Genomic DNA, 27,604 nt, shown 5'->3' with positions numbered 1-27,604 from the left:
TTGCGATGGTTAACATCCACAGGACCATACTTCCCCTTTGACATTGCTCAGCTGCTTTTACCTCCAAGGAACAATCCTGAACCCACATAAAGTTCTCACTTTGCCTTTTCTCCCTGGACTGGCAGGCTGCATGGACTGCTTTTATGGTCCCAGGAAGCCATTTCTTTGGCTCTATGCAGATCTGCATCAGACGCTTTACTGCTTAGCTGGGAAAAAATAAGTAGCACGATGAAAGGAGCCTGCATTTCTACATCTCCTTTCACATGCACCTTTTCTGCTATGAACTTCGCTAACTTTTCCACCAGTAGGCAACGCTAGGAGCTCATTCCCTTTTCCACAGCGAATTTCACATCAACCTGTGGGATCTGAACATCTTCTGAGACTTCTACCAAACCTACCTAACCTGGCCAGGGGGCTCAAAAATTATTTGGGGTGGACAGACTGACAGACATACATAAGATTCATTTTCTCAGGAAACCACAGGCTGAAGAACAGCATAATTAGCTTGTTTACCTTTAGTTGAATCAACTCATTAAATCTTACTAGCCTGAAGGGTTTTCTCCAGGGACACCTATATTTGGCTAGTTGATTTGTTATGAGAAGAAAGAGTTCTTGGCACTTGCTTGAGGAGACAGGGAAAAATCTTGGCAGCAGCTACCCACATTTTTTGGAAAACGTTCACTTTTGAGTCCCAGCATAATGGAAGGTGACAATAAGAATGATTGTCCAAGCCTGACTTGGAGCCAATCCCTCAGGGATGTTGCGTCAAAGCTCCTGCCTTCCTCACCTCCATTTCCAGGGAAGATGGGGCCAGGTCTGAGGGCAGGAAGCCTCATGTCCTGGGAGCAAAGAGGGTTTGGGAGTTGGAGAGGGTGAGGCCAGGTCTAAGGCACCAAGAGCAAGGCTGTTTTACTGGAGAGGAGGAGGAGCCACCTCATCACCTATTAACAACAGGCAGAGCCCAGGGCTAGCCAAGCCTCTTGGCTGACTCCTCATCCATCACTGAGCCACCTCCCAGCTCTAGCATCAAATGACCATGAAGACCCTTGGTTGAGCAGCACCATCTTTCCATGGTACCTTCAACAACCTTGTAGTGATAGTTGTCCTATCGCTACAAGGGCATGTAGTGATAGGACAAGGGGTAACAGCTTTAAACTGAAAGAGAGTAGATTTAGATTAGATGTAAGGAAGAAGTTCCTCACTGTGAGGGTGGTGAGGCACTGGAACAGGTTGCCCAGAGAGGCTGTGGGAGCTCCCTCCCTGGAAGTGTTGAAGGCCAGGTTGGATGGGGCTTTGAGCAACCTGGTCTAGTGGAAGGTGTCCCTGCCCATGGCAGGGCGGTTGGACTAGGTGATCTTTAAGGTCCCTTCCAACCCAAACCATTCTATGATTCTATGATTCTATAATTCTGTGAGTGTGGGATACACGGGGTGTAGGGAAAAGGGGGAGCGAAAGAACTTTGACCAACCCTCAATTCCAAGTGTACCCGGCAGCAGGATGACCCTGTGCCTAGTGACACTGTTGCTGTCTTGGAGGCTGCACAGGCCCCTTGTTTAACTCACAGACGCACCTAGGACCGGCAGATCCTACACATTGATGCACATTTAGTCCTCAGGCCCATGACCCACAACCCTCCTGAAAAAAAATTTCATCAAGCCTCAAGCTTAGCCCAAACTGAGGCCCTGCAATTTCTTTTTCCAGTAAAAACGAGAAAGAAAAATAGCCTAAACATTTTGCTCCTAATACTCAGCTTAAAACTTTTTCTTTCTCTGCTTCATGCTGTTGCTCTCTCTCCTCCCCTCCCTGTCTTACAGAAGTGTGACTAATCCTCTTCCTTCCCTTGCACTGTTACCTTGAAGGTATTTATAGAGTGTGATCATGTTCTCTCCTGTGTCTTTCTTCCCTTTTCAACTCTGGATAAATCAAGCTTCCTCAGACTTCTCTCATGTGTCTTGTCTTTCACGAGGTCATGCTAACTGCAATGGCAAGCCAAGAAAGGCTTTGCCTGTTGGAGAAGACACTTCAGAGTTGATACAGCTGCTGCACAGGCTCTGCAAGAAACGTCTGATGGACTCGCTCTGCATATGCACCTCCTCGGCCTCTCGCTGGGTCTGCGTGCATGTGGGTTTGCACGCACCTGCGTGCATTAGAAACAGGGGGATTTATCTGTTCCTGAACAAATTAACCAGCACTACCATTTATTTTATATTATCTCATGTCATTGTTAGTGTCCTGCCTTCTGAGCTGGAAGCAGCAGAAAGGAAGATGAATGTAGATGAAAGAGATTAAGCTGAAACATGTTTGTCCAACAACATCTGCAGGCTGTCTGAGAAATGGACGGTGTCTGGGAGGGAAAGGGTGGTCTCTCGTGCTGTGCCTAGGTTAGTTAATTAAGGAAACTCAAGGTGCTCGTCCAAATGACCCAGAACTGCCTCATTCATGCTATTAAACTCTCTTCCCCTTCAAAACAGAGCAACCACTTGCAAACGGACTGGGAATGGTCCTTGGCTTGTGCTAGCTCCTGACCAGTGCCCAGGAGATGGCTAGCTGGCCATGGCCAAAACCACTTCAGGGATTTTAATAGGTGTGACAATCAAATTCCCATGGCTCCAAAGGCTCCTGAGCACTGTGTGGTTTATGAGTGGCCTCTGTGACCCCCAGCAGAGTCACCAACTGCAGGTACTTCCAATCATCACTGTGACCCGAGCCGTCAGGTCTGTGAAACAGTTGGAAATTTCCCATTGGCTTTCTTTCTTTCTCTTTTAACCATGAGAAAATGTGTTCCCTGGGGAAATTTGGGGTTTGCAAGCAGAAAAATAAAGTGCTAAATAATGTTTTAATATCACTTTCTTCATCTTTCTTATTTTTTTAGTTGGGTACATTGAAATGACGGCTCCTTGAGTGCTCCCTCCATCACCAGCTGCTCTCTTGGAGGACAAGAAACCTTGGTGGCTTAGGTGGGGTTTATCTCATTGAACTGAAAGCAAAATCAAGGAAAGGTCTAAAATTGTCACTTTGATTCGCTTCACGTTCTTGGAGATAACACTGATCTGTAGAGAGGGTAGATGTCCCTCTGGACCTGTCAACCTCTCTCCGCTGATTTAAAGGAAAAGTTCAGAAGAGCAGGTGAAAACCAGGCGGGGTGAAACCCATCTCCTGCAGCCTGCTGGGACCATCCCTGTCTGGTGCGCGGGCAGGGGACAAGTGAGAAACAGGGTCCATTTCTCTTCCTGTCCAGGGTCCCTCCGAGAAGACCATTTTCTGTTTTCTTAATAAAAGCAGGTAAAACAGAACAGAAACATCTGGGGCTTTATTTTAGTCCTCATTTTTCCTCTCCTGGAATTATCCTCAATAAGCATTTTATTTTCCACTCCCTATCTTTTATTGCAATTTTTACTATTCCTGATTTGTCACTGTTGTTCAGAAGCCAAATTGTACCAAAAGCCCAGTATTTTTCTGGGCAAATGAGTTTCTGTTTTCCACCCTGCTCTTCTATCGGAGGCTTTTATTTTTTGCACCCCACGGCTGCTCCCATCTCTGTGGCACATCGCTGAATTCAGCCCCTTCTCTTTAGCAGCGCACATCTCTAATCCCGGCACAAAGCAGGATCACCGATCCCTGTGTAGGGGATATGGGAAGATCTTCAGAGCAGATTAGTCAGCTACTGCGCTTGAATTCGGTTCCTGCCTGAGTACCGAAATAAGAGCTTGGGAGATTGTGTGCACAGCAGATGCTGCTGAAAGTCGCATTGTTCCTGATACGCTGATGAGAAATTTTGATCCCAGCTTGTAGTTAGCTGCTTCACACAAGCACAAATATCCCAGGTCAAACGCTGCACTGTCACCTGCTTCTGCCTCGCAATAACTTCCCTGCCTTAAAAATATCCTTATTTTACACTGTGATGCAGTGAGTTTGCATCATTCTCTAAAACCTGAGAGACACCCAGCAACAGATGCCATAACACCTCATCCCGTGGAACAGCATTCAACCTGCAGATTAGGCACTTTTTGGCGAATTCACTGGATTTCTTTTTGTTATTTGAGTTTTCTTGTTCGTTTGTTTGTTAGTTTGTTTTTTGCTCTAGCCCTTTTGATTATAATTAAAACTTATTGGTAATGTGATAGCATATAATGAACTCAACTAGAGATCTGGACCCCCTCGAGTCAGGTACTTAATTACTAACAGGCTTTCCAGCACACATTAAGGATTGGCCTGGCTGGGTCTGTAGGGAGGAAGAATGAAACAATATCAGGAGAGGGAGATAAATTTCCTTGCATTAGTCCCAGGAGGGTGGTAACTCTGAGGCTGCTTTACCCAGTGTGTATGCCTCCGCACTCCACGCTGACGGATGGGTCCCCGAGCTGTCACTTCACATGCACTTTGCCTGCGGAGACTCACATCACCTTTTGCAGACGGGGGAATCCAACCCTTAGGGCTTCCCCAGCTCAAGAATGGCTCTCAGACCTTTACAGCCCTCCCAGCTCCTGGATTCCCGATTAAGCTTCATCTGCATCTTCTGTCCAACCTCTCAGGAGCCCTTTCTCCTCCGCTTCCCACCTCCAGACCAGAATCAGCTCAGGACCTTCTCCTCTGCTCCCTTCCCACACCTTCTGGCCCCGATGGAGAAGTCTCGTGTTGCAGTTCCTGATCTTTTTCCCAGAACAGCAGGAAAGCCTCTTAAGGCTGGATCCTAGAGGAGGTTCCTCATCTGGGTCTCAGGACATTTCCTTCAGTTTTTCCTTGCAATTAACATCCTAAATCGTCACAAAAAGACGAGCTTTCCAATCGAATAGGGAAAACCAGGAAATTCTCTACGAATGGGGCACCCGACCACCTTTCAGGAGTTCCTCGGAGCAGCACAGCTTATGGCTTTAAGGTTTGCTAAAACCTACAAAGCCTGACAAACCCCCCAAGTGATCCCATCATTTTCCCAAAGGGAAACCTGCTCTCCCCCCTTCCTTTAAGTAATCAGAGGTTGTCCTGGTTGAAAGCAAAGCTTTTATTCCTAATGCGCAGCTCGAGTTCCTCCTCATTCCAGCTCCTTGCGAGGCAGAGAACAACTCCTTCACGTTACCTTGAATGTATTTATAGGCTGTGAGCACCGTGACCCCCTCAGCACTTTTTCCCACACTGGAAGGAAAGCTCAGCTGAGATGACTCTGCCCGTGCCCTCTCTCCGAAAGACGACGTGGCTGTGACAGGCAGACCAAGGTGTGCAGTTTGTCTCTCAAGCAGCCTCGCTGGGTTATGTTCTCGTAGCAAGAGGAAGAAACAAAACAAACAGATTGGAAGGGGGGGGCAAAAAAAAAAACCCTACTGTGAAATTGCTATAACTCATGTGTCAAATCAACTAACCCTTGCAAGGAGGAGTGTAATTCCTCACCGTGCAGAGGAAACACTTAGGCAAACTCAGCCTTGTCTGGGGCTTTACACAAACAGGTCAAATGGCTTTGATTCATTCCAAGCCCTGTCTAATAATTCAGCATGCTGGTTTGCTCTCCTCTCCATTAGTAGATGGCAAACACATCGTCCTAACCTGCAGCCTTTATTACAGAAGATTCAGTGTGCATGGATTTATGTCGCCTCTTGCCTTGTGACATCTTTTTAAGGTGCCTTCTGCTGTACATACCGAACATCAAAGGAAAACACAGACAGCAACAAAGGAAAAAATGCGTGGTGCTACAGGAGACATCTGCTACCTATTTCCAGATTGCAGGTAACCGAGTCAGCTGTATAATATCTGAGAGATATTGCCGTGAAGGCTGTCATGGGGAGATGCATTTTTCTTCACATGCATCGAAGTTAAAATCTCAGAAGAAATAGCTAGCCTGTTATTAAGACTTGTTTATCCAAAGTCACAGAGACAGGTAGCTCTGAGAAGCTATGAGTTTCCTCCTGGCTTTTGTCTCTGGGGCAAATCTGAAGAAGGGGCCAGGTTGGCTGCAAGCCAGATCATTGCATCTACAGCCAGCACTTTGGGAGCCAGTCTGCAGGTCCTGGACACCAGTTATGGATGATGCAGATGAGCAATGGACAGAAAGAAATTCAAGTTGTAATCATGGTGGAGCTGATACTTATGGAGGGTCCAGCGTGGACAGCAGGAGGAAAAAAATAATAGAGCAAAGCATTCAATAAAGGCTGCCACAGTAAAAGAAGATGAATTGAGAAATTCAAAACCTTTATGGTTGATTTCACTGTTTATATAAAATTCTCCCTGACAGGACCACATGAACTCTGTATAAGTGGTGGCCCAGACACCAGGTTTGCTCCAAAAAATTCACAGCCATCATCCAAGTGAAGGCTCCCTTCCCACGAGGCTGTAGCTGCCCTGTGTTTCCTTTGCTCTGATTAATCAAGAATGATGGGATTTCCCAGGTGGCTGCTGCAGAGGCATCAGCCAGCCTTCTTTGATGCAAAGCTTGAAGCAAAGCCTGATTATTTTGCAGAGATTGTGTTCAATTCGCTATCTTTGAAGACACCCTGGAGCTCTCCCAAGACTTGCCCTGAGCATTTGGTGGGTCCGGTTCAGCTCTGAGCCTCCAGAGACCTCAAATCACGCAGACAGGGACTCCCAAAGACGCTCCCGTTGCTGCCTATCTATCTATCTGAAGAGTCGAGCGCTTCCCACAGGCACCTCCACTCCTCGTGGGTTTCGCAGCCGTTAGCGGCTAGACTCCCTCGAGGCAGAAGAGATCTGAAACACGTGTGTGCAATGCCTCCTGCAAGGCAGTCTGCAGCACGGACCGCTTACAGTTAAAGACCTGCAGCTCGGACAGAAACATTAAAGTTGAGTCTTGACTCGAATTATGTGCTTGGCCTTTTTCTTCGTTGTACAAGGAACAGGAAGAGAGGAGGAAAGCAAAACCCACCAGTTTCTCAGGTCTTAACTCGCAGCCCTTTAGCATCTGGACCTGTTTAAAATCCCATCCCAAAGTGGACTGCCATCCCCTTGGGGGTAAAGAATAGATGGCTTAGCCTGGCGATGTCTGAAAGATGAGCAATTTGATCCTGCTTTTGGAAGAAGCACCAGAAAACCTGCCCCATTCCTTTCTCCTCAATAAACTGGACCCATGAACTTGAAACCAGCTGCCTGTGCTTGTGTGTCAAAACGACCCCCCAACCCATATGTCAGCAGTAGCGTGGGGAGTGCTGCTAATAACTCTGTCAAAGCGCTCAGTGAGGGCAGGTATCGCAGACAGGATTTTCCAGTTGGATTCAATAAATCAAAACCACCACACAACTATTTTTACCGCATCTTTCATGCAAACTGCTTTCCAGATGGCTTTGGACAGAAAGAGGAACATATGCACTGAGGAGCTACCTGTGGAGGAAGAAGAGGGATTCGCATGAAGGGAGGTGAAAAGAGATGAGACTCAAGAGTGACAGGATATGGCCAAGGCAGTTCTGAGCTGGGGGAATATATATCTAATCCAATGGGATACAGAGAAACACTTTTTTCCCCATGTCCTGGTTTCAGCTAGGACAGAGTTAATTTTCTTCCTAGTAGCTGGTATAGTGCTGTGTTTGGGATTTAGTAGGAAAATAACGTTGATAACACCCTGATGTTTTTAGTTGTTGCTAAGTAGTGTTTATACTGAGTCAAGGATTTCTCAGCTTCTCATGCTCACCCAGCAAGAAGGCTGGAGGGGCACAAGGAGCTGGGAGGGGACACAGCCAGGACAGCTGACCCAAACTGGCCAAAGGGATATTCCATACCATATGACATCATGCCCAGTATATAAACTGGGGGGAGTTGGCTGGGAGGGGTGGATCGCTGCTCGGGAACTAACTGGGCATCGGTTGGTGAGTGGTGAGCAATTGCATTGTGCACCACTTGTTTTGTATATTCTAATTCTTTTAGTATTATTATTGTCATATTATTATTATTATCATCATCATTACTTTTCCTTCCTTTCTGTCCTATTAAACTGTCTTTATCTCAACCCATGAGGTTTGGGGTTTTTTTTTCGATTCTCCCCCCCATCCCACTGGGAGGGGGGAGTGAGCGAGCGGCTGCGTGGTGCTTAGTTGCCGCCTGGGGTTAAACCATGACACCCCATGAGGACAGTCAAGCAGTGGACCAGGGGCCCAGAGAGGTTTATTCAGTCTCTGTCTCTGAGGGTCATTCATTCCTTCAAGCCACCTGCTGCAGGCAGCTAAATCCCAGTCCCCCCAACAGCTCCAGTCAAGTGGACCAAAGAGTGCAGGAGATGACCAGGCTCTGAGGACACACCAGAGCTCTGGCCATGCCCTGCACCTTGCATGGATGCCATTCCCAGCAGCAGGGAAAGATGTGTCACTGCTGAGTGACTGAAGGACCCCCAAAGCAGATCTGCAGCTGGGGTAGGACTTCTTACCAGCTCCGCTCCAGTAAGATGCAGGGAGATACTTGGAAATATTCACGAAGATAACAACCTTTCTTAACATCTGTCAAGCTCACTACAGCTCAGCAACAGCCAGCTGTGGCATCACTTGTTATTAGACCCAAATCCTGGAGGAGTCACGGGTGATTTAAATGTGGTATGACCTTAGAAGATACCTATCCTTCCTGCACACTCATTTTTCTTCCCTGTGGCAGTCCCAGGTTCTACTTACCCAGGACAAACGGTGGCTTCACCTTCTGGAAACCCTTCCTGCTCCCCATAAAACAGTCCTGGGTCCTTGTCCTCCATCACCTTGACCACCACCACCTCCTCCTGGACACACTCCCTCACCCAGTCACACCAAACTTGGTTTTCCTCCTTTTCCATCTCCAGGACCTAATGCCCATCCATGGCTCTACTTCCCATCCACCTCTTCAAACTCATCCTCTCAACCATGATCTTCCACTCTGCTTTCACCAGGAGTCCAGACCCAACATGCCCATATTTGAATCTTTAAAGCTGTGATGGCCAAAAGAGACGAAGGCAGTCCACATGAGGTGGTGGAAATGTCTTCCCACCCCTACTCCCCCACCCACTATCACACAGCTCCCACCATCAGTCCATCCAAGCTTGACGTTCACTGCCAGAAGCTGTTACCAGAGGGGATTTTGACAGATGCATTTGAAACAAGGGAGCTGTACTGAACTGAAGATTGACAGGAACAAGCTTTTCACAGTTTTGTTCCTTTTTATTTTTTCAGTGAAATGTGTCCTTCTAAAAAAATTGTTTTAGCAGGAGAACTACCTTTGAATTTGTCCTCTTCCACTTTCGGATTGAGAAGAAAGAGGTCATTTTTTTCTTTTTTTTTTAAGGAAGCAAAAGGAATATAAAGTCCACTGGAAGGAAAAAGATATCATGCATATCTTGGTAGCAGAGTATTTTTATCAAAAGGTGGCAAACTTCAGTGACATTAAAAGTCATGTTTAAAAATGACCAAGTGGAAAGTTATAAAAATGAACAAGTCTTGTGTGAAAATGATGAAGGGAATTTCAAGCACAATAGAAGTCATCTGTGAAAATTGCCAGGAGAGCAGAGAAGACATTTCTGTCTCCAAAAGCAAAATAAAACACTATTCACAGTAAGTCATACTAATTATTAGACTTAACTAGTACTAATTTTTACCCAGCAGTAATTACTATTTAAGGCTCCAGAGCTCTGGAAAAAATACTTTCTGGGAGTGGCGAGATCCTTGCAGAGGAATTTGCACAGTGTTTGAGGACAGCCTGTTGATGGAGAAGTTTTATTTCTCCTCCGCACCAATACGGAGAGACATAAATATCACATTCTTATTGATGCAAATAACGGATTGCTCCTGTCAGAACTGACAAAGGCACTAATTTAAGGAGCGTTTCCCTCTCTCACACACACCGACGCATTTTTCAAGAGATTTTTGCTCTCCCCTTGGGAGCCGAGTTCCCAAACCAGGTGAAAATCCGCCAGACGATCTCTTGTGTTTGATTGCATCTGTGAAGAGCCTGTGGGAAACATATGCCAGAAATTATGCTAATGACCAAGCGCAGTAAAACTTGCCAGGTAAACGCGGCAGTTGTCGGCAGAAGACAGCCCAGATGCCATTTTGGGATCCTGCCCTCCATCGCAATGGTCCAGAAATGACTCTTGGTCCCATGGGCACTTCACAGCAAACTACTGCTTTCAACTCTAGCCCAGATTTTCATTCTTATCCTTTAATCATCATTTTGTTAGTGCAGGGACTGATGTGTCCTCTGAAAGCTGCACAAGGGGTGGGCAATGCTTTTGGGGGCTGGTTACAGGTGTAACCCAGTGTCCTTGTAAAATTAATTATATTCTGTGTATTTAATTATATCAGTGCTTTCTAGAGCATTGATTTTCCATAAAGTCTTCCTGAGTGCCTCACCACTGTCCTGTGGGTGGGATTTCTAGCTGATACTACACATGCAAGCAAATATCAGGGGACACTACAGCAGCAATGAACTTCCCCAAAGCCATGTCCCTGTCCCCTGCTGTGTGCTCCTGTTCTGTCCTTCCCGCTGGCGCTGGCACTGGCATTCATGTGGCTGCTGGTGAGACAGGTCAGGGAGGTGATCTGGCTGAAAAGCGGTTGAGGAAAATAAAAATTGTGTTCAACTACATAAGTTGCCTGGGCTGGGTCACCCTGCGTGCCTGTGCCACCAGGGAGCTGGGTATGAAGTGGCTGCAGGAGCTCTCCATCCAGGCTGGATGATGGTGACGCTGCCTAGTCCCACCTCGGAAAGCCCTAATTTCTCCAAGCCCTGCCTCCTCCACCCAGGATCATCCCAAAAATGGCAGGGGGGGACACACAAAAAGCAAGGCGCTCACACTGCAGCCCACATGGTGTGCAGCCAGCGTGGATGAAGCTGGGAATTGCCATCCTTGCAGTTGCAGAGGCTGCTGTCTCCAGCCCGGCACCCCGGCACCCTCGATCCCTGCGGAGAATGTCCCCAGGCACATCTAAATGAGCAGCCCTCGTCCATCCATAACACAAACATCTAGAAAATACCTAGCGAGCGGGCTGAGGGCATTGAACAGCATCTGCTGGGATGGTGCTGAGCTGGCAGGGGTCAAATGCCAGTTCAGAGATGAAAAGGTCCTTCCGGAGACCCCAAGATCAGAAGGCCAAAAGGTGAATACCAGCTGATGGCTTTGCTCTGGCTTGGACCGGAGGCGATGAGTGTACCCTTAACACCTGCCCACTATTCCCAATTGCGTTGCAGACAATGGAGAGCTGGCCATTTGCTCTTTAAGTCCACTTTCTCTAGAGAAAATCAGTCAGTCCACCAATCAGTCAATCAGGCAGTCAATCAGTGAGGCAGTCAATCTGAACCACTTGGAAAATGGATCCTGCAGAGACCTGGATTCCCACCCAGAGGCCCTGAGAGCTTTGCAGGAAAAATCCCCACCTCTGAGGGAGGCTAAGACCTTCCCCAGCCCAGGGCACAGCTCCAGCCCCTGCGAGGCAGCAGCCGTCCCAGCCTGGGGCATGTCCAGGTCCTGGTGCTCCTCCAAACCCTTGGAGCAAAGCACTCCCTGGCTGGAGACGGCACCTCTTGGGGGGTCGAAATCCGCCCCCCCCCCCCCCCCCCCCCCGCCTTTGGGACTTGCAAGAGTTGCTGCTGCTGACATCTAGTGACAGGGAGAGCCGGCAAGAGGAGTTACCTGGAGCTCTGACAAAGCCTTCCTCACCGAGGGAAAAAACCTACTCGGGGTCTTCCTCAGGAGGATGGGCTTACAGCAGGGATGCTCGGGGGTGCGGAGGAGGCAGTGCCGGGCCATGCCGGGCGGGCCGGGGTGTCCCAGCCACTTCGATCCATCCCAAGATCTTTTCTTCCCCCAGTGGCCACCCGAAGAGGACCGACGCATCCTACCCCCTGCCTCCCCAACAGCCTTTCCCGGTCTATTTAAGCACAGATTCAATCTTGGGTTTGCTATCTCAAAGAAACGCAGGGAGGGGGAAAAAAAAATAAATACCCTAAGAGGAGCTTGGCGAGGTTGCATCCAGGCAAAGCCAGGCAGCGAGGCGGCTCCCAGCCGCGGCTGCCCGCTGCCTTGTGCTGCCAGCCCCCGGGGCTGCAGCCCCTTCCCGCACGGCTCTTCCCAGGGATGCGGGGAGCCCCGGGAATCGCACGCAGGAGAACCGTCCGCTCCGAGCTGGGGAGAAAGAAGGATGCGAGCGGGATGCTCAAAGCACGGGTGCTGCAGACCACGTCCGCGCGGATACGGCGGCATCCCACGGGGGACAGCATCTCCCAACCACGACACTGGATGAGGGCTGCCTTTCGAGCTCACAGAGGGACGGGGGAGACAGCTGGGGTCCTTAGCCCCCCGCTCCCGGTGCAAAAAAAAAGCCGTGAGGACAGCCCAGGGGTTTTTTATTTTGGGGGGGGGGAAGAGGAAATCTGCAGCAGGAACCCCCGAGCACACACACGCACACACACGCTGGGGTCAGGTCGGCGCTCAGGACACGGTGCACGGTGCTGCACGGCACAGCGGCGGAGCTGGGGCTGCCAGCCCACTCCCACCGGCCCCAAACCTCGACGTTTTCCAGCTTCACCATCACCATGGGGCTGCCCGGCGCTGTGCAAAAATCTGCCTCCTCCCCCACACAGCCCTCCAAGCTCCTCTTCCCCAGCAAGAAGTGCCTTAATTCCCGGGGTAAATTTAGCCATTTCCGCGGCAAGCAGGACTATCCGGAGCGACAGTAGGAAAGATCCCAGCGCTTGCGTCCAGAGCAAACGAGACAACAGAAAGCTGAGGGATGCTACCCCAGGGCTTGCCACTGCTCCTGGGGTGCTGGGGAGGGGGAGACCTCCCGTGCCCGGGGGTGGCCGAAATGCCCCCGCAAGCAAACCCCAGCAGAAAGTTGTCCCCGTCCCCCCCACCCCCACCCCGTTCCCTCCCCCGTGCCGCCGCGCTACTCACCCAGGAGGATCAGCGTGCAGAAGTAGAGGATGCCCCTCATCCTACCGCTCGGCACGGCTCGGATCACACCGACTCGGCACGGCTCGGACCGACCGGCCCGGCACGGCTCGGCACGGCTCGGTACGGCCCGCGCAGGCGGTGCCGGAGGATGCGCGGAGGCTGGGCAGGGCGGGAGGCGTCCCCGCCGCCCCGGCCCGGCCCTCCCGGGGCGAGCGCTCACACCGCTGCCGGCTCAGCCCCGCTCCGGCCCCGGGTCATGCCCGCAGCCGGGCCGGGCAGCGCGGGCTCCCGCCGGCCGCTCTTCGCCGCATCCCTCCGGGGCGGCTGCGGAGGGGGGGGCTTCCTTGCTTTTTTTCCCTTATTTTATTCTTATTAAATTATGTATTCCCCCCCCCCTTTTTTTTTTCCCTTCCCTCCCCCCCCCCCCCCCCCCTCCTCTTTCAGCAGCAAACTTCTGTCCGCGGGGCGGAGGCTCCGCCGTGCCCGAGCGGCGGGGCAGCCCTCGCCGCCTTCCCCGGGCTGCCTCCGCCGTCTCCCCCGCCTCTCCGCGGCCGCGGCCCCGCGGGGAGGGGCTTGCCGGTCCGGCCCCGCTCCTCCCCGCCTCCCCGGCCCCGGATCCCTGTCCCCGGGGTGGGGGGGGGGGGTGTCTCCCAACCCGGAGCAGGTCGTGGACCTGTGTCTTGAGCGAGCCCCAAGCGCCCCGGGGTACGGCCCCTTTCACCCCTTCCAGCCCCAGGTTGTCTTCTTTCTCCCCCGCTACCCTCCTGGAGGGTCCCGGCATCCCCCCACACCCCCAAACCCCCATTTCTTTGCAGCCTCAGAGTGCTAGCTCAGGATGACAGCACCAGCACCAGCCCCATCCCCTTGGGAGCTGTGTCCTGGTCTTGACCGTTTGCTAGCAGAGACACAGCCCTGAAGTCTTGGGCCACATCCTACCACCCCTCCCAGCCATGATACTTTCCATTAATCCCCTGCAACATGATCCGAACATTTTCCGAATCTCCTCCAAAAACCACCTCTGTAAATTCAGGTCGTGTGCTTCCGTAACCTTCCATCCAGGTCCCCACACCTCCTGCCCCATGGTGCACGGAGCCCATCCAGCCCCTGCAAGAGGTCCCTCGCCACCGTCCCCTGGTGCTTCTCCCACACCCCAGCCTCCCCCATCTTTAAGCCCCATGTCCCGGTGGGTGACCCTCCTTTAGGAATCCAGGCAGCAGAGCCTGGCTCCTTAATCTTTATGATGATGAGTTAGCATCGTATTCCACCACCTCCATTTCATGCATGGAGTAGCTGAGACACAAAATGTGAAGTAATGTCTTCAGGTTCACCCAGTAATTAACTGACCAACAGAGTAAGAAGCCTCATTTCCAAGCCAGTACCCTGTAAACACGGCCACCTCTGTTCCTCCTCCTAATGCAGGCTTGCCCTTTCAAAGGTCTTCTTTTCTTTTCCCTTTTCTTTTCTTTTCTCTTTTCTTTTCTTTTCTTTTCTTTTCTTTTCTTTTCTTTTCTTTTCTTTTCTTTTCTTTTCTTTTCTTTTCTTTTCTTTTCTTTTCTTTTCTTTTCTTCTCTTCTCTTCTCTTCTCTTCTCTTCTCTTCTTTTCTTCTTCTCTTTTCTTTCTTTTCTTCTTCTCTTTTCTTCTCTTTTCTTCTTCTCTTTCTCTCTCTTTCTCCTCTCCTCTCCTCTCTCCTCTCCTCTCCTCTCCTCTCCTCTCCTCTCCTCTCCTCTCCTCTCCTCTCCTCTTCTCTTCTCTTCTCTTCTCTTCTCTTCTCTTCTCTTCTCCTCTCTTCTCTTCTCTTCTCTTCTTTCTTTTTCTTTCTTTTAGCTTTCTATCCCTTGGTTTTCTTTCTTTTTTCCTCCCTTTTCCTCCCTTTTCCTCCCTTTTCCTCCCCTCCCCTCCCCTCCCCTCCCCTCCCTCTCCTCTCCTCTCCTCTCCTCTCCTCTCCTCTCCTCTCCTCTCCTCTCCTCTCCTCTCCTCTCCTCTCCTTCCTTCGTCCTTCCTTCCCTCCTTCCCTGTCTCTCTTCTTAACACAGAGGCTCCTCTGATGATTCACAGAAGCACCAGGGCACTTTTCCCACACTGAAAGCTCAGGTAGTGCTTTTGAACATTGGCAGCGAGAGCTTTTCTCGACTGCTGGGTCAGGTATTTTAGCTAAACAGGTATTTAAATGCTCTGGGAAGGTTTTTTCACTGGAGCTGTTCAGAGTTCTTAACTTGCATTTCCTTGTGGCATCACCTCATTAATCCTCCAGCAAGTTCTCCTGGAAAACCAGAGGAATTGCACATTTTTATTTTTCATGAGCAAAACAGAGAAGGGAAATAATTCATATAGCCATTTGTAGGTGTTATATATAAAGCATAAAGAAGTCGAGAAAATACTTCTTTTACGTTTTCTTTTTTTCCTCTTGGCAAATCAAAAGGAAAGGGTGATCCCTGGCCTTCCTCTCCTTTTGAAAGTTTCTACCGTGTTCCAGTCTGGAGCTGTTCATTTAGCGAGTTTTCTAGTCCTCTGTCAGCATTGAAAAGTTGTAAATAAATGAATGTCTTTAATAACTGTATTTCATATCCAAAATGAGCATTTCCTGAGCTACTCAGTGGGGAAAAAGAAAGTGTTAATAAAACCTCATTCAGAGTAAAAAAGCATTACTCTCGAGCTGGGTTTTTTTGACTTCTTAAAGAAGAGTATGATTATGTTGGAGCAAATTTCAAAATGAAATTGCAATGAGATGCAATTGAAACATCTAGCTGGGAAACTGGGGAAATGATTGGATTTTTCTGCTTATTATTATTTTTAATTATTTTGCAGATTCTTTTTTAGTGTTCTATTTTTGAAGTAGCTATTTGCCCAGGAAAAATAATATCACTGGAACGTATGGGAGTTTTCGTGGGTTTTTTAACAAACGAAAAAATATTTTCCTTGGAAAACGTCTGCCCTCCCCTCAGGAACGAGATATTCTGATGCCCTTGGACCAAAAAAGGTGACCTGAGCCCCATCATCCCCTGCATTAAAGAAGGGATGGGTTTGGCTCAGTGTCCCACCTCACACAAGGGTGCTGAAAGCAGGGAGGTGGGGACTTGCTTTCCCTGGCACTGTGTCTTGTCCCTTTGTTGAGGTCTGAGCTACAGGAAAACCTTCCTTTTGGTCAAATCAGTGAAGCTGCACCAACCTCCTCCGTCCGCACAGCTAGAGCTGGAGGAGGCGACGCGAAGGCAGCCTTGCCGTCCTCTTTTGGGCTAAGGACAAGTTGCAACCTCCCCCTCTAGACAAGGGGAAGCTGTCAAGGAATCAGTGCTATGAAAGCAACATTTCTTCCTAAGTTTGAAGAAAAAAAAAAAAAAAATACCAGGGGGTTTTGGGGGTGGGGAAAGTCCAGGCATAGACAACCCCCAGCGCCCATCCCAACGGGGAGGCATTTCCTGCCTTTTCTGTAATTACTTGCATGCTGGGGGGGACACGGGACACCCATGCACTGGGAAAAGCCACCCAGAAGAGACACGCTGCAAATACTGTGAAGAGAGGGGGATCATTGTTCCTTGCTGCCTTATTTATCAGATCTGGGCTTTCTCCTAGTCGCTGAGTAGATGCTGAAATGAACAGTGAAGTAAAAAACACTCCTTCCATGCACACAAACACCTCCCTCCTAAAATTACCTGCTACCTTTCCTTACAAATGAGTCAAGGTATTGATCAGTCAGGTGTAAAAAAATCCCATTGTTACTTATGTTAGACCTATCCTGAAAAGCTGCTCCCCAGAGCTCCAGAAACAGGTTTAGCAAAGACAACGAAAGAAAGAATTGTTAGGGTAGGTCCGTGGAGAAATCACTGGGCAGGGAAGGCACATAAAATATGCTGATTAAAAGAAATGCACTTGTGCGAGTGAAACCGTTACAATGGAAACTGGAACACAACTTTGGTCTGTCTTCCTTGAGTAGGATTGCTGTGGAGGACCCTACTACGCACACTCCCATGACAATAGATGGTCCCCTAAACCAAAAATAGCCATAGAAACAAGGCAAGAGAACTGTAGCTGTCTCTTTTTATGAATGGTGACGTGATGACTGAGAGATTAAGGGGTTCATGCAATTCAGGAAAGTTGGAAAACAGCCAGGACCATTCCAGAACATCCATCCATCCATCCATCCATCCATCCATCCATCCATCCATCCCAGGACAGCACCCATGCACAAATGTCTCTTGCTTCAAAATGCCTCTCAGGGAAATGGTGGTAGACTCTTGGCCCGTGACCCACAAGGGACAAGACTGCTGGCCAGGAGACATGGGGAGGTTTAGACTATGAAAGAAACTGTCCAGAAAAGTGGGATGGGAAATGTGAGAATCTGTGGAACCTGCTGCTGGGGTGGCAGAAAAAGCCAGACAGACGTGGGGAGGATGCACCAGGCAGTATGAGGTGGCATAGAAGCCCCACGCACTGACTACCGTGATCTCCAAAACTGGGAAAGACCAGAGTAGTCCCTGCCCCAAATGTTTCTAGACCTCACTGTTGGGAACCAGTTGGAAAATCTCAAAATTTGGACTAAAATAGGCCAAAAAAAAAGGCAACGCACTTTCAGGTCAGCTCTGCAAGCTTCCTTGTTGTGGCTTCAAAAAAGCCTGCTGCTGATGATATGATTGATAGGATTGTCTTATAATTGCTCAAAACTTCTGGAAACCCATCCAGCCTCCCATCAGCTGTGTATAAACCAAATGACTGCAGAAACCCAGTCCTTCTTCACTTCAGCAATAATCTGAGTTTCCAAACTGGATCCTGTTTTGCCTCTCAGGGTCAAAACATATGGGCCCTAAGGAAAAGTTTGTGTGCAAAGAGAAATATTTACCAAAGCAGCCCGCAGAACAAAACAGGAATACACTACCTGCTGTGCCGAGGATGTTCAGAAACAGGAGGAAAAAGGATGAACTGTCTCTCCTTCACCAGAAATATTTGGCAGTCTAGCCCAGGAAGAAAATCCAGTGGAGGCAAATCCAGTTGGACAGCCCTAGGGAGGGAGGAAGGAGTTGTGGGCATCAAAGAGAGGTGAAGGCAGGCCAAACCTCGTTCTAGATGAGTGAAAATGAGGAGGTCACCCAAAGGAGGTGGATCAGAGACAAGAGGGTTTTGGTGGAGGTGTTAAAGCTCAGGAAGTGAGGAGGATAATCTCAGAGCCCAAGGGATGGCTGGCACCTTGCCTGCAGGCACGGGAGGATGGTTTCTGAGTCAGTCGGCATGGGATGCTCTGCAGTAGGATGGTTACTGGACAGGTTCTCAAGTGACACTCCTCCCTATGCACATACACCTGTAAGACCCTCATCTGATGCCCTTCAGGGGGACAACATGGAGCAGGAGTAGCAGTTTTCAATGAAAGTCGATAGCACACTTGCCGCTAAGATTTTGATGCTGCCAGACCTTTTCCGAACGACTTCCTCCAAAAACCATTTCCACCTGCAGAGTCAGGTGAGAGTTGTTCTCACTCACTTCTTCTCTACCATATGATCCAAGATGTGGATCAGCTTCTGTAGATGGAGTGACTTTAGCATGACTGCGTTGTCTCTTCAGCCTGGAGAAGATGCAGGTGCAGGCAGAGAGGACAGAGATCTATTTAGGCAAGGTGGGTGGAGATCACCTGCCTTCTGCCTCATCCCAGAGGAGAGTGAGGGCCAGAAAGTTAAATGAGAAGGAAGCAGATCCAAAACTGATTGGAAAAAGTGGATCTTCGGTGTGTTGTTGCCTTGACACAGGATTTTGTGACTGTTAAAAGCTAACATGGTTCCAAAAAAATAAACGGGACAATTTCACAGAAGAGCGCTCCAGCAAGGGTAAGTTAAGTACAGAGACCTCACCTGTGGCTCAGGAGCTCCCAGACCTGCACGGCTGGAGGTTAGGGGAGTATTTTGAAAAGGTTTTGTCCCATGCTGTCCCCATTCTTATCCTCTTCCTTTAGATATCCATTACCGGCCACTGTCAGAAACAGATTAACCTTTTCCTGATCTGGAAAAGCTGCTGTGATGTTCATCCTTGTCTGCTGTGCTTGGGCACCAGCTTGCATTATCTGCACCACCTCTTAAATCCGGTGTTATTGCTGCTGGTTTTAAGAAGGAGAGGACAGGAGGAGGGTCTGGGTTCTGTCTTGTCAGCTGTTTGTGAGAACGTTAAGAGCTGTGAACTGGAAATTTGGCTGGGTTTTGCCAATTTAGGAATTGTTCCCCTTGTTCCTCTTCATTGCTTGCAGACGTGTTATGGGACTCTGTGGTTGCTGAACTTCTGGGATAATGTCACACAAACCTATTAAATTGGGCTGGCAGGAGAGTAGGCAAGTTACTTGCTACCGTTTAGGATCAAATAAAAACAAAACAAAAAAAACCAAAACAAAAACCAATAACTGTGGCTGCTGTGAAACCTTTCTAGGAAGATCTTCATTCTTCCAAGAACTCCAGAGTGTCTCAGCACTTGCAGGGTGTTTAAACTCATTGCCAAGCACGTTTGACTTCCCAGGAAAATGCAAGGACCTTGGGAACCCTTGTACATTTTGCAAACTCTGCTCCTTTGGTGAAATCCTGGGAAGCCTGAGCTCTCAGCCAGGTCATTTGGGGAACCACACTACCTTGCAGAGTTACACTGTCAATAAACACAGCAAATCACACTCCTCACCTTGCCGGAGTGCAGCCAGCCCGTGGGTGGGATACAGCAGGATTCATCTGCCATGGTTTCCAATTATTTTGAGGTAAACAAAGGGAAAAGGGAATCTGAGTCATGTAATGACCCTAGTCCTTCTGTATTCTTCATATGTCCATTCATGGGATACACTGAAAAGAAAACGCAGAAGATGGGCAGACATTATACGGTGAAATGAGGGAAGAGATTATGGCTGATATCCAGTTATATGTTTTGCCATAATGTAGGTAAGATCCCTTGGGAAAAAAATAAATATTTCTCCTTTGCTATCAGTTAAGATGAACCACTGAAGAGGGTGGCAAAAGCCAAGTGGGTCACGGAAATGCACTGAGAAATGAGAACTACAGGGAAGCTCTGTCCCAAAAAGCACCATGTCAGAAGGACTGGCTGCTCTCCATCACCAGATCTCCAAGGACCAGCATGCACAACTTCGGATCTGGAGGCAAAGGACGCGAAAGAAAACTATCGAGTCAAGGTGCAGCTTCTGGGCTGGGGACCAGCAAAAACAGGGCTTACATCTGAAAGACAGAGGTAATACGAGAGACGTCAGAGATGCTTGTTGCTACTCAAAATTTTGCTGGGCTTTATAATACAGAGAAAGAGGGCACTAAAGACATAGGGAATGGCTAAGAGATCGTAGCATGCAAACCTGGTATTTTCTTGGATAAAATAAATTTTAGTTGGAAAAAAATGAGCGTGTGAAAAACCTCCTTTCTTGGGATTTTAAATGAAAAATTGAGGCAGTGCCATGGGGTAACCTTGCTACTCCAGCGGGAGAAGACAGAGTTTGATGAGGGAACCACGTCAAAAGTAAGGAAGCGGCTAACGGGGAAATGATATTGAACAGTGCTTGATGGGGGACCCCATCTGTTAGTGGAGTTTCTCCTGGGTCTGTCTTGCAATTGATTTGCTTAAGGTTTGCAATAACAGTTTTGGCCTCCAAGGCGGAAATGAAGTGCTAATGAAGTCTGTTGACGGAACAAAGCTGAGAAACCTCCGTGAAATGCAGGAGGAGCCGAATATCACAGAGAAGACCTCGAGAACGAGCAGAAACAGGATGAAATAGTACAAAATGTAAAGTCATGAACTCGAAAGTAAAAGTTTCCTTAAACAGGGCACTTGATAAGCCATTTCCCTGTCGGAAATCATTCCCAGATTACCACAGCAATATAAACTGGTAATGGACATACACGCATAGACTGAGGGGCAATATTTCTGGGTACCCGACTAAAACCAGGCATTTAGTCCCCTGTGACAATGCTGGAGGTACCACACCAAGGTGCAGAAGGTGACTAACTAGCACATGAGTATCTCAAAAATCAAACAACCTGGTACTGAAGGCTTCATACTCATCATACCATCACCTCCCTTGCAAAGTGGGGGGGAGGAAGGACTATTTTGGGAAAAATCTCTGGGTTAGACAGACCCAACTGAGTGCTGTCCCTGCCAGGGTGTGACACAGTGTCTGGTCCAGCTTCTGACTCCTGAGATGGAGCCACTTCTCCTAAATCCACTTAAGATGTGCAAACAGCCCTGTCAGTAGCAGCTCGCCAAGCTGTGTGCTGAACTGTGGCTTTCTCTGGGCTGCAGTAGCCTTGGTAACTCTCAGGGAAAAAAATAACCTAATTTTCTCTTTCATCCATAAGCCGAACCCTTTAATTTGCTTTCAAGTGAATTAAACATAAGCCTCCATTTTTCTAATTCCTTTGTCCTAATTTAAAAGTACTGACATTTATCAAATGAGCTTTCTAGATTTCCCGTTTTCAGCTCATTGTTTTAGTATTTTTTAAATAAACTGGAGATTGACATTTTTATTGCTGAAATGCTTTCCTTCCCTCCTCCTTTTCTTAATAACAGGGTGATATTGTGTTCGTTTCTGAACTTTTTCTGATAACAAGGAGAGCAGCCTGTGTCCTGCTGCATAATCAAGGTGACCACGTTTTACAACTGAGCTATGCTATCATTGACTTGTGTAATGCAAGAGGATCTTCAAAGGCAAACAAGCTCATTCAGATGTTCTGAATGCCACCTTAGTCCCTTTAATGTTCAACGCACCAAATGACCCATGGTTCATCCCATGAAGTTATTAGAAGTACCAGATACTAGGGAATAACCACGATGCTATGAGAACAGCTACATACCAGTGCCAATTTGTTTGCATTTCCAGAAGCAGCAGCTGCCTGAATAACTTTCACCCTGCAAAGTGGGTTTGGTGCCCTTGATCCAGCTGCCCAGCTTTTCTGAGAAAGGAATTTCTCTTGTTCCGTGTTTGCCGTCCTCTTGGAGTCGACATGAGCATAAACGCAGCATAAAATACATCCTGGGGCAAAGAATCTTCTTCCTTGTGGTTGGGGGCCTCCTTGGAAAGTCTATGCATTTGCTTTCCAAACTTGTTTTTCTTTTAGTAAATCATAGGGTTGGTGGAATGGCCTCAAAGCTGATGGACAGCCCTTGGGGACGAAAGTCCTCTGTTTGTCCACTGGCATGGAGGGTTGACACTGGAAATATATCCCACACAGCTTTGGTAGCATGTCTCAGAGCTTTCTCAGAAGGGCAAGAGGATGGCATTCACCCATCTCTAGATGACAGCTCTTCTCCAGACAGTGTTATTCTTCATTCCAGCACCAGGCTGTTTTTCAGCGGTTCATGACAAATCTCCATTTTCCCTCAGAATTTTGGGTTGTATTTTCTTTTGCTTTCTGACACCGATAGCCATTCCACCATACATTAAGTTATCTAAGAGCATCTGATCTTCCATCAGTGTCAATCCTGAGTCTTGGCATTTGGGGGGAAATGATGGGAAGTTCTTAGCGCTAGACTGAATTCAACATCTCTCATGATTTGGTCCAGTCAAGGTCAAATTCTGAAGCTCACACTCCAATGACACTTCCATCTGCTTAGAGAGCTCCCTGTCTGTGCTGAGGACTAAAACGATCACCATTATAATAAGGGCTACATAATAATGGATTTATACTTCCAACACATGGGGCAGTAGGGATGTACTAAGCTGAGGAAGAGGACTAGATGCCAGCAGAAAGTACGTTGTATGTGGGGAAGAATGAATTTGAAGGAAGTTTAAGCTAAGATTTTCTCATCCTTTGTGCTGGGATTTGGGAGCATCTGCCATGAAAGCTTCTCCTTGGGACACAATGTTGTGGCTGGCCCAGTGTGGGACATAACCTTATCCCCTCGCAGACACGGCAGTTTCCCCGTGGTGTCCAGTCTTGCACTCGGTACCTCCTGTTTTGGATGGATAAATGGAGTTGGACCAGTATGTGTAGGGTTGAATTACTGGCAGAGGGTGGGTTAAGACTGAGAGCCCAGAGCCAGGATCTCATACCATAAAGCAAAGTGGAGAAATAGGCTTGAGAGCAAACATAAGCATTGAGAAACCCATAATTCCTAATTTCCACTGGCAGTAGCTTGGCTTCAACCCTTCGGTGCAGAGGAATGGAAGAACAGCTGAGCATGGGACCTTTGATCACTGTAACTCCATTGCTACTGAATCCATCTAAGTTGCCTGTTGCCAGGAGTTGAACTCTAAAAGGAAAAAACATGTACGTTGTTTTTCAGTGGACTGCTGTCCCTCATTCCCTGATGGACATTTTCTGTGGAAACGCTTTGCAAATAAAAAAAGTTTTCTTTATGGAGTTGGAAAATACCCTTTTAAAAGTAAAGTAAGATTTCAGTCTCTTCTGGTAGCAATTAGGAATACAGGGTATTGGTGCCTTTGAACATTGAGCTTCTTATTTAACTGTCTAAATACAGATTTAATTTTCCTGCTTTTGGCACCTAAGCTTGAAAATTTTCTTCTTACAGATGAAAACAGAACATTATAGAAATTGAGTCTGTGCCATTTTTTTCCTGCTTTGTGAGAGATAAAAAAAAAAATGAAGAGGATCATTTATCAGTATTTGCACCTCTTTTATTCTAACCACTTTGAACCAAAATCTCTCATGGATATCAGCTCTGGGCCATTCTGGATATACCAAAAAGACTTTTTTTTTTCCACAGAGCCAGAGTTAGCCAACCCATGGCAAGTGGGCAAGTGTTAGCTGAGCTGTTTCCCTCTGGGGTCTCAGTTAGGTTGTGCTGAGAAGGTAGCTTTCTTGTGGGAGAGAGAGGAGCAGAAAAGGGACTCTGTAAATTTATGGGGAAGACAGAAAATCTTAGCGGAATCCTGTTACAACATCAGCCAGGACGATGCTGTACAAAATAATCTTTGGGAGGTCTGTGCTTCCCTAAGCCTTGCTTTCCAGCCTGGTTCAGGTCTGGGGATATCACCTTTTCAGCACAGCTCCGTCATCCTTCATGGTGACTGTGCCAGCAGCTGATGCACTCTTTATAGCACTGTCTGACACATCGACTCTCGCAGCTCCAGCCGCGGGAGTCCACACATTACAATGCAGCAGCCAATTCAAGCCCGAGTCCTGCAAGCCATCCAGCGACATCTCATCAGAGGCGTGCAGCAGATACAGAGCAATAGATATGGTTTCTCCATACCATATCTTGTAAAGCTCTTTCTGACATCTCTGGCGCTTGCCAGTAAAATTCACTCATGCCTTAGGAGAAACCACGGGAGATGATTCAGAAGAAGGGATGGGAGATGTACTCCTGGCTGTACCCCAGCTTTTAGACCCAGGGCAAGACAATTTGTCTCTGCAACCCACCTTCCCCTACTCTTTTCCCAGCTCAGATCAGCAGTTCTGTGGGGTAGGCTCTACCTCTTTTTTCAGTGATGTGCCTAACAAGGCTTTGATCTCAGTGGTAGTCTCTAGACACTCCTGGAATTTGATTAAGAAAGCAAGTGCGAAGTAGAAGCATGGGGTGATTCCCATCTGCATCCCCTCAGCCTCTTGCCTTTCCTCCATCTCTTGTGTGGGGTGCCTTCACCAGGGTGCTGCACCGGGCACAGGGTCCAGCTTTGAGGAGCAGAGGAGCGGTCCCTCGGGGGCTAACACTGCAACTGCGGCTACAGGGTCTCCACGTGGTGGATTGTCTTTCCAGCCAAGCTGTTTGCTTGAGGGGTGAGTGAAGCAGAGGGGGCGGTGGGGGACGGGGATCTGCATGTTACAGAAATCGGTGGAGGATGTCTTCGTCAGCTTCGATGATAATGGGGAAAACAGAGCGGCTGGGGCTGCCTCTGGTAAATGTGTTCCTGAGGAGTGATGGGCTGCCGTGTCAGTATGTTGTATTTAGTTTTGCTCCCAAAGGCTGATATAATGAAGAAAAATTCAGCAGGGAAAAAGGAAATGCACGCACAGAGGGAAATGCCTCTGCTGCTGGGGGGGCTGCGAGCGCAGCGGGGAGGGATGACGGGGTGGTCCTCAGAAGTGTTTCCACATTTCTGGTTAATTGGACAGGTCCGGGTAGGTGGACTTGCCAAAATCATTGATGAACTGAGCTGTGGGGACCTCTGAGGTTCCTCCCACGCCACCACCCCTCCAGCCAAGTGGCCCTTGGACCTCAGACCTCTTTTCACTACTTTTTATAGAAAGATTCATCCTCAGGTTGGCCCCTTGCACCCTGCAAAAAGCACTGGCCTTGCTCTCCGTGACCACCCAGGGGAGCGAGTGAAAACAGCTCACATATATCAGACACACTTGGCCAGGGACAGTGAGAAGCAATAACATGTTGGTGTTTTCCCTAATTTTCTCATCTTTCTTTTTCCCACTGTTTTCTCCTGGAGGAGGGGAGTAGAGAGAGGAGCAAAGACAAAGCGAACAACAGAGCAAAAGCGCAAAAGAAAAAGAAAAGAAAGAAAGGAAAGGCATTTCCACATCTGCCCTTTCCAATTTTTCCATACGTTTATGATTTCTACCCTCCCTTGCCCCCCAGTCCCACTGGCTGGTACATCTTCCCAGCCATGATTTCATGCCTTGAGGAGCACCCTTCCATGCAGCAGCTCTGCCCTGCGTGTGCTGCCTCACAAAATCTGCCCGTTTGTCCCCGGAGCCAAACCTCCAGCTTCCCATACCCGGTGAATTCACTGTAATTGCCATAATCTGCTGCCTATTAAATCTGATAGCTCTGTTATCACTGTTAATAACAACTAATTAGTGAGGCTGTCACAGGGAGCGGATCTGTAAGGGAAAGTATTTGTCCTTAACTTCACATAAAAGCTCTATATTAAATCAGAGGAAGGCACACGACTTCAAGGGCATCTGTACTCAGTAACTTTTAGTCCCTAGCAGTGAAATGGAAATGCTTCACTGACTTCTCCCAAAGGACTTGGCTTTGCACATTTGCCAAAACAAAAAATCCACTGGAAAGGAGTTACCAAAACTCCTGAACGGCAGCAAAAAAAAAAAAAAAGCTAACTGCAAAAACGCCAGCAGGGCGGCAAAACGGGAGCTGGGATGGAGAAAGCAGCAGGGTGCAGGCAGCTCTGGGGAGCTGTAGGGCAGGCGGGGGAGGATGTGATTAGAAGGTGGAATAAAAGGGGAAAGGACTATCTTTTCTTGACATCGTTGGACTACCAAAGCCCCTCCACACCTCAAAAGATTTGTTAAAAGCCAACAAAGGTTGCCACTGAAGAGTGAAGGATGTTTTCAGTTTTGCTGGTGAAACATGCACATTTTTCCCATAGTCTTTTTTTCCTGGTGAAAACCTGCTCAGTAAAAAGAAAAAAATAACTCACATTTCTCATTCCTAATTCTATGATTTCCTCCATGACCCCAAACCTCCATAAACCAGAACCTAAACAGCTGCTTTGTCAGGAGAAGGGAGGCATTGGAAAGGAGATGATTGCTCACCCTAAACGCTGACGCGCGTGACTTTGCAATGGGATTGCCTGAGACCTCGCTCAGCTTTCTGGTTTTGAGACACGTACTCCCAGAGCCGCTGCAGCAGGAACAGGGATTGAGAAGATGGAGATGTTCAGAAGAAAAGGTAGTAAATAAATATACCCCTGAACCCTTTTTTTCACATGAAAGGACATATTCAGGGTCTGGTTCACATCACAGCTAGATGAGAAGTGAGCATCCCCTCCCACAAGTTCTAGTTCCCTCTGTTGAACTAGAAGAAAGGCTACCAAAATAAAACCCCTTCCATGCTCTGGTCCATGCAGAATCAGGCCCCTTTGCCCCTGACCAGAAACAACCCTCCGTCATCCATCACAGGTGCTTATTGAGTGAAACCTCTACTTATGAATAGCAACGAAGACGTTAATCATTTTGGGAGTGAGTGCCTTTGCTTTCCAATATCTGGTAAAAAAATCCAAATCTTTACTGTCTCTCTTTAATTAGAGCAGCAGCAATTTTGTGAGATGATGGATGATCTCGTGATGACTTTGCTAAGGTGGCCTCGCGCTGCTGCCAGGTTCAGGAGGTGAATCTGCTGGTTTGGTTTGTTTTACTGCTGCTGCCACATCTGGAGTTTTGGCATCTGGTTTCATTTGTAAGACAAAAAAGGGCTGGTCCTAAAAGCTTCCTTAATGGATGTTTGGGACGTTGTAAAGGGAAACGGTTGTGTAAAAGATGCCACAAGGGACAAGCTTTTGGTTCTGTCCTTTAATCTTCCTCCTTTTCCCTTTCTCCTTAAAAGTGCTGCCGGCAGGTCACCTGCAGCCAATATTCTCCCTCCCAAGTTGGAGGGGGAGCAATATCACCTCCAGGAAGGTACATTTTCTAATGCTCAAAGCACTGGCCTAAGCATTCAGGTATAAAGGTTCATCCCTTTGCTTTGGCACGCAGTGATTAACATCCTTGGAACCGTCACTTCTGCTACCACAGCCTGCCTCAGTTTCCCTAATTATAAAAAATCAGTAGCGCTTAGGAGAGATGCCAGCGACTTAAGAATTATTTGAGGGTAAGAAGCCATTACATGAAACACGCTTTTGCAGGAAGACAGACACATATTCTGCACAACTGTCCTGTTGTTTTTGAACCCTTTTGCTTCCCAGGATTCATTGGAGATCTTCCCTTCACAGGTATTGCTGTCAGCACATACAGATGTTTGCGAAAGAGGCAGATGTTGGCAGTCTCTGCAGATGGTGAGCCAACTGGGAGCAAAAAGTGCCTCGTTGCCAGGACTCTTCCTTCCCCACATACCTCGATCTTGCCCTGACTTGTCTTCGGGGTATGCCTGGTGGTGTG

General features: G+C 48.1%; 1 protein-coding gene across 1 annotated transcript in view; it reads right to left on the bottom strand.

The window, feature by feature from the left end:
* The window catches only part of GFRA4 (GDNF family receptor alpha 4), a 72,350-nt gene extending 59,450 nt beyond the window's left edge, over positions 1-12,900 (bottom strand). The window contains exon 1 of the mRNA XM_050896340.1: positions 12,842-12,900. Within this exon, the coding sequence (XP_050752297.1) occupies positions 12,842-12,881 (40 nt within the window). The 5' untranslated portion in view covers positions 12,882-12,900. The remainder of the gene's footprint in view (positions 1-12,841) is intronic.
* Positions 12,901-27,604: the final 14,704 nt, after the last annotated feature.

The sequence above is a fragment of the Gymnogyps californianus genome, chromosome 4 (genome assembly GCF_018139145.2).
Source record: "Gymnogyps californianus isolate 813 chromosome 4, ASM1813914v2, whole genome shotgun sequence".
Classification (NCBI taxonomy): domain Eukaryota; kingdom Metazoa; phylum Chordata; class Aves; order Accipitriformes; family Cathartidae; genus Gymnogyps; species Gymnogyps californianus.
Note: the sequence above shows the minus strand (reverse complement) of the source record. Positions and strands in the feature narration are given on the sequence as shown.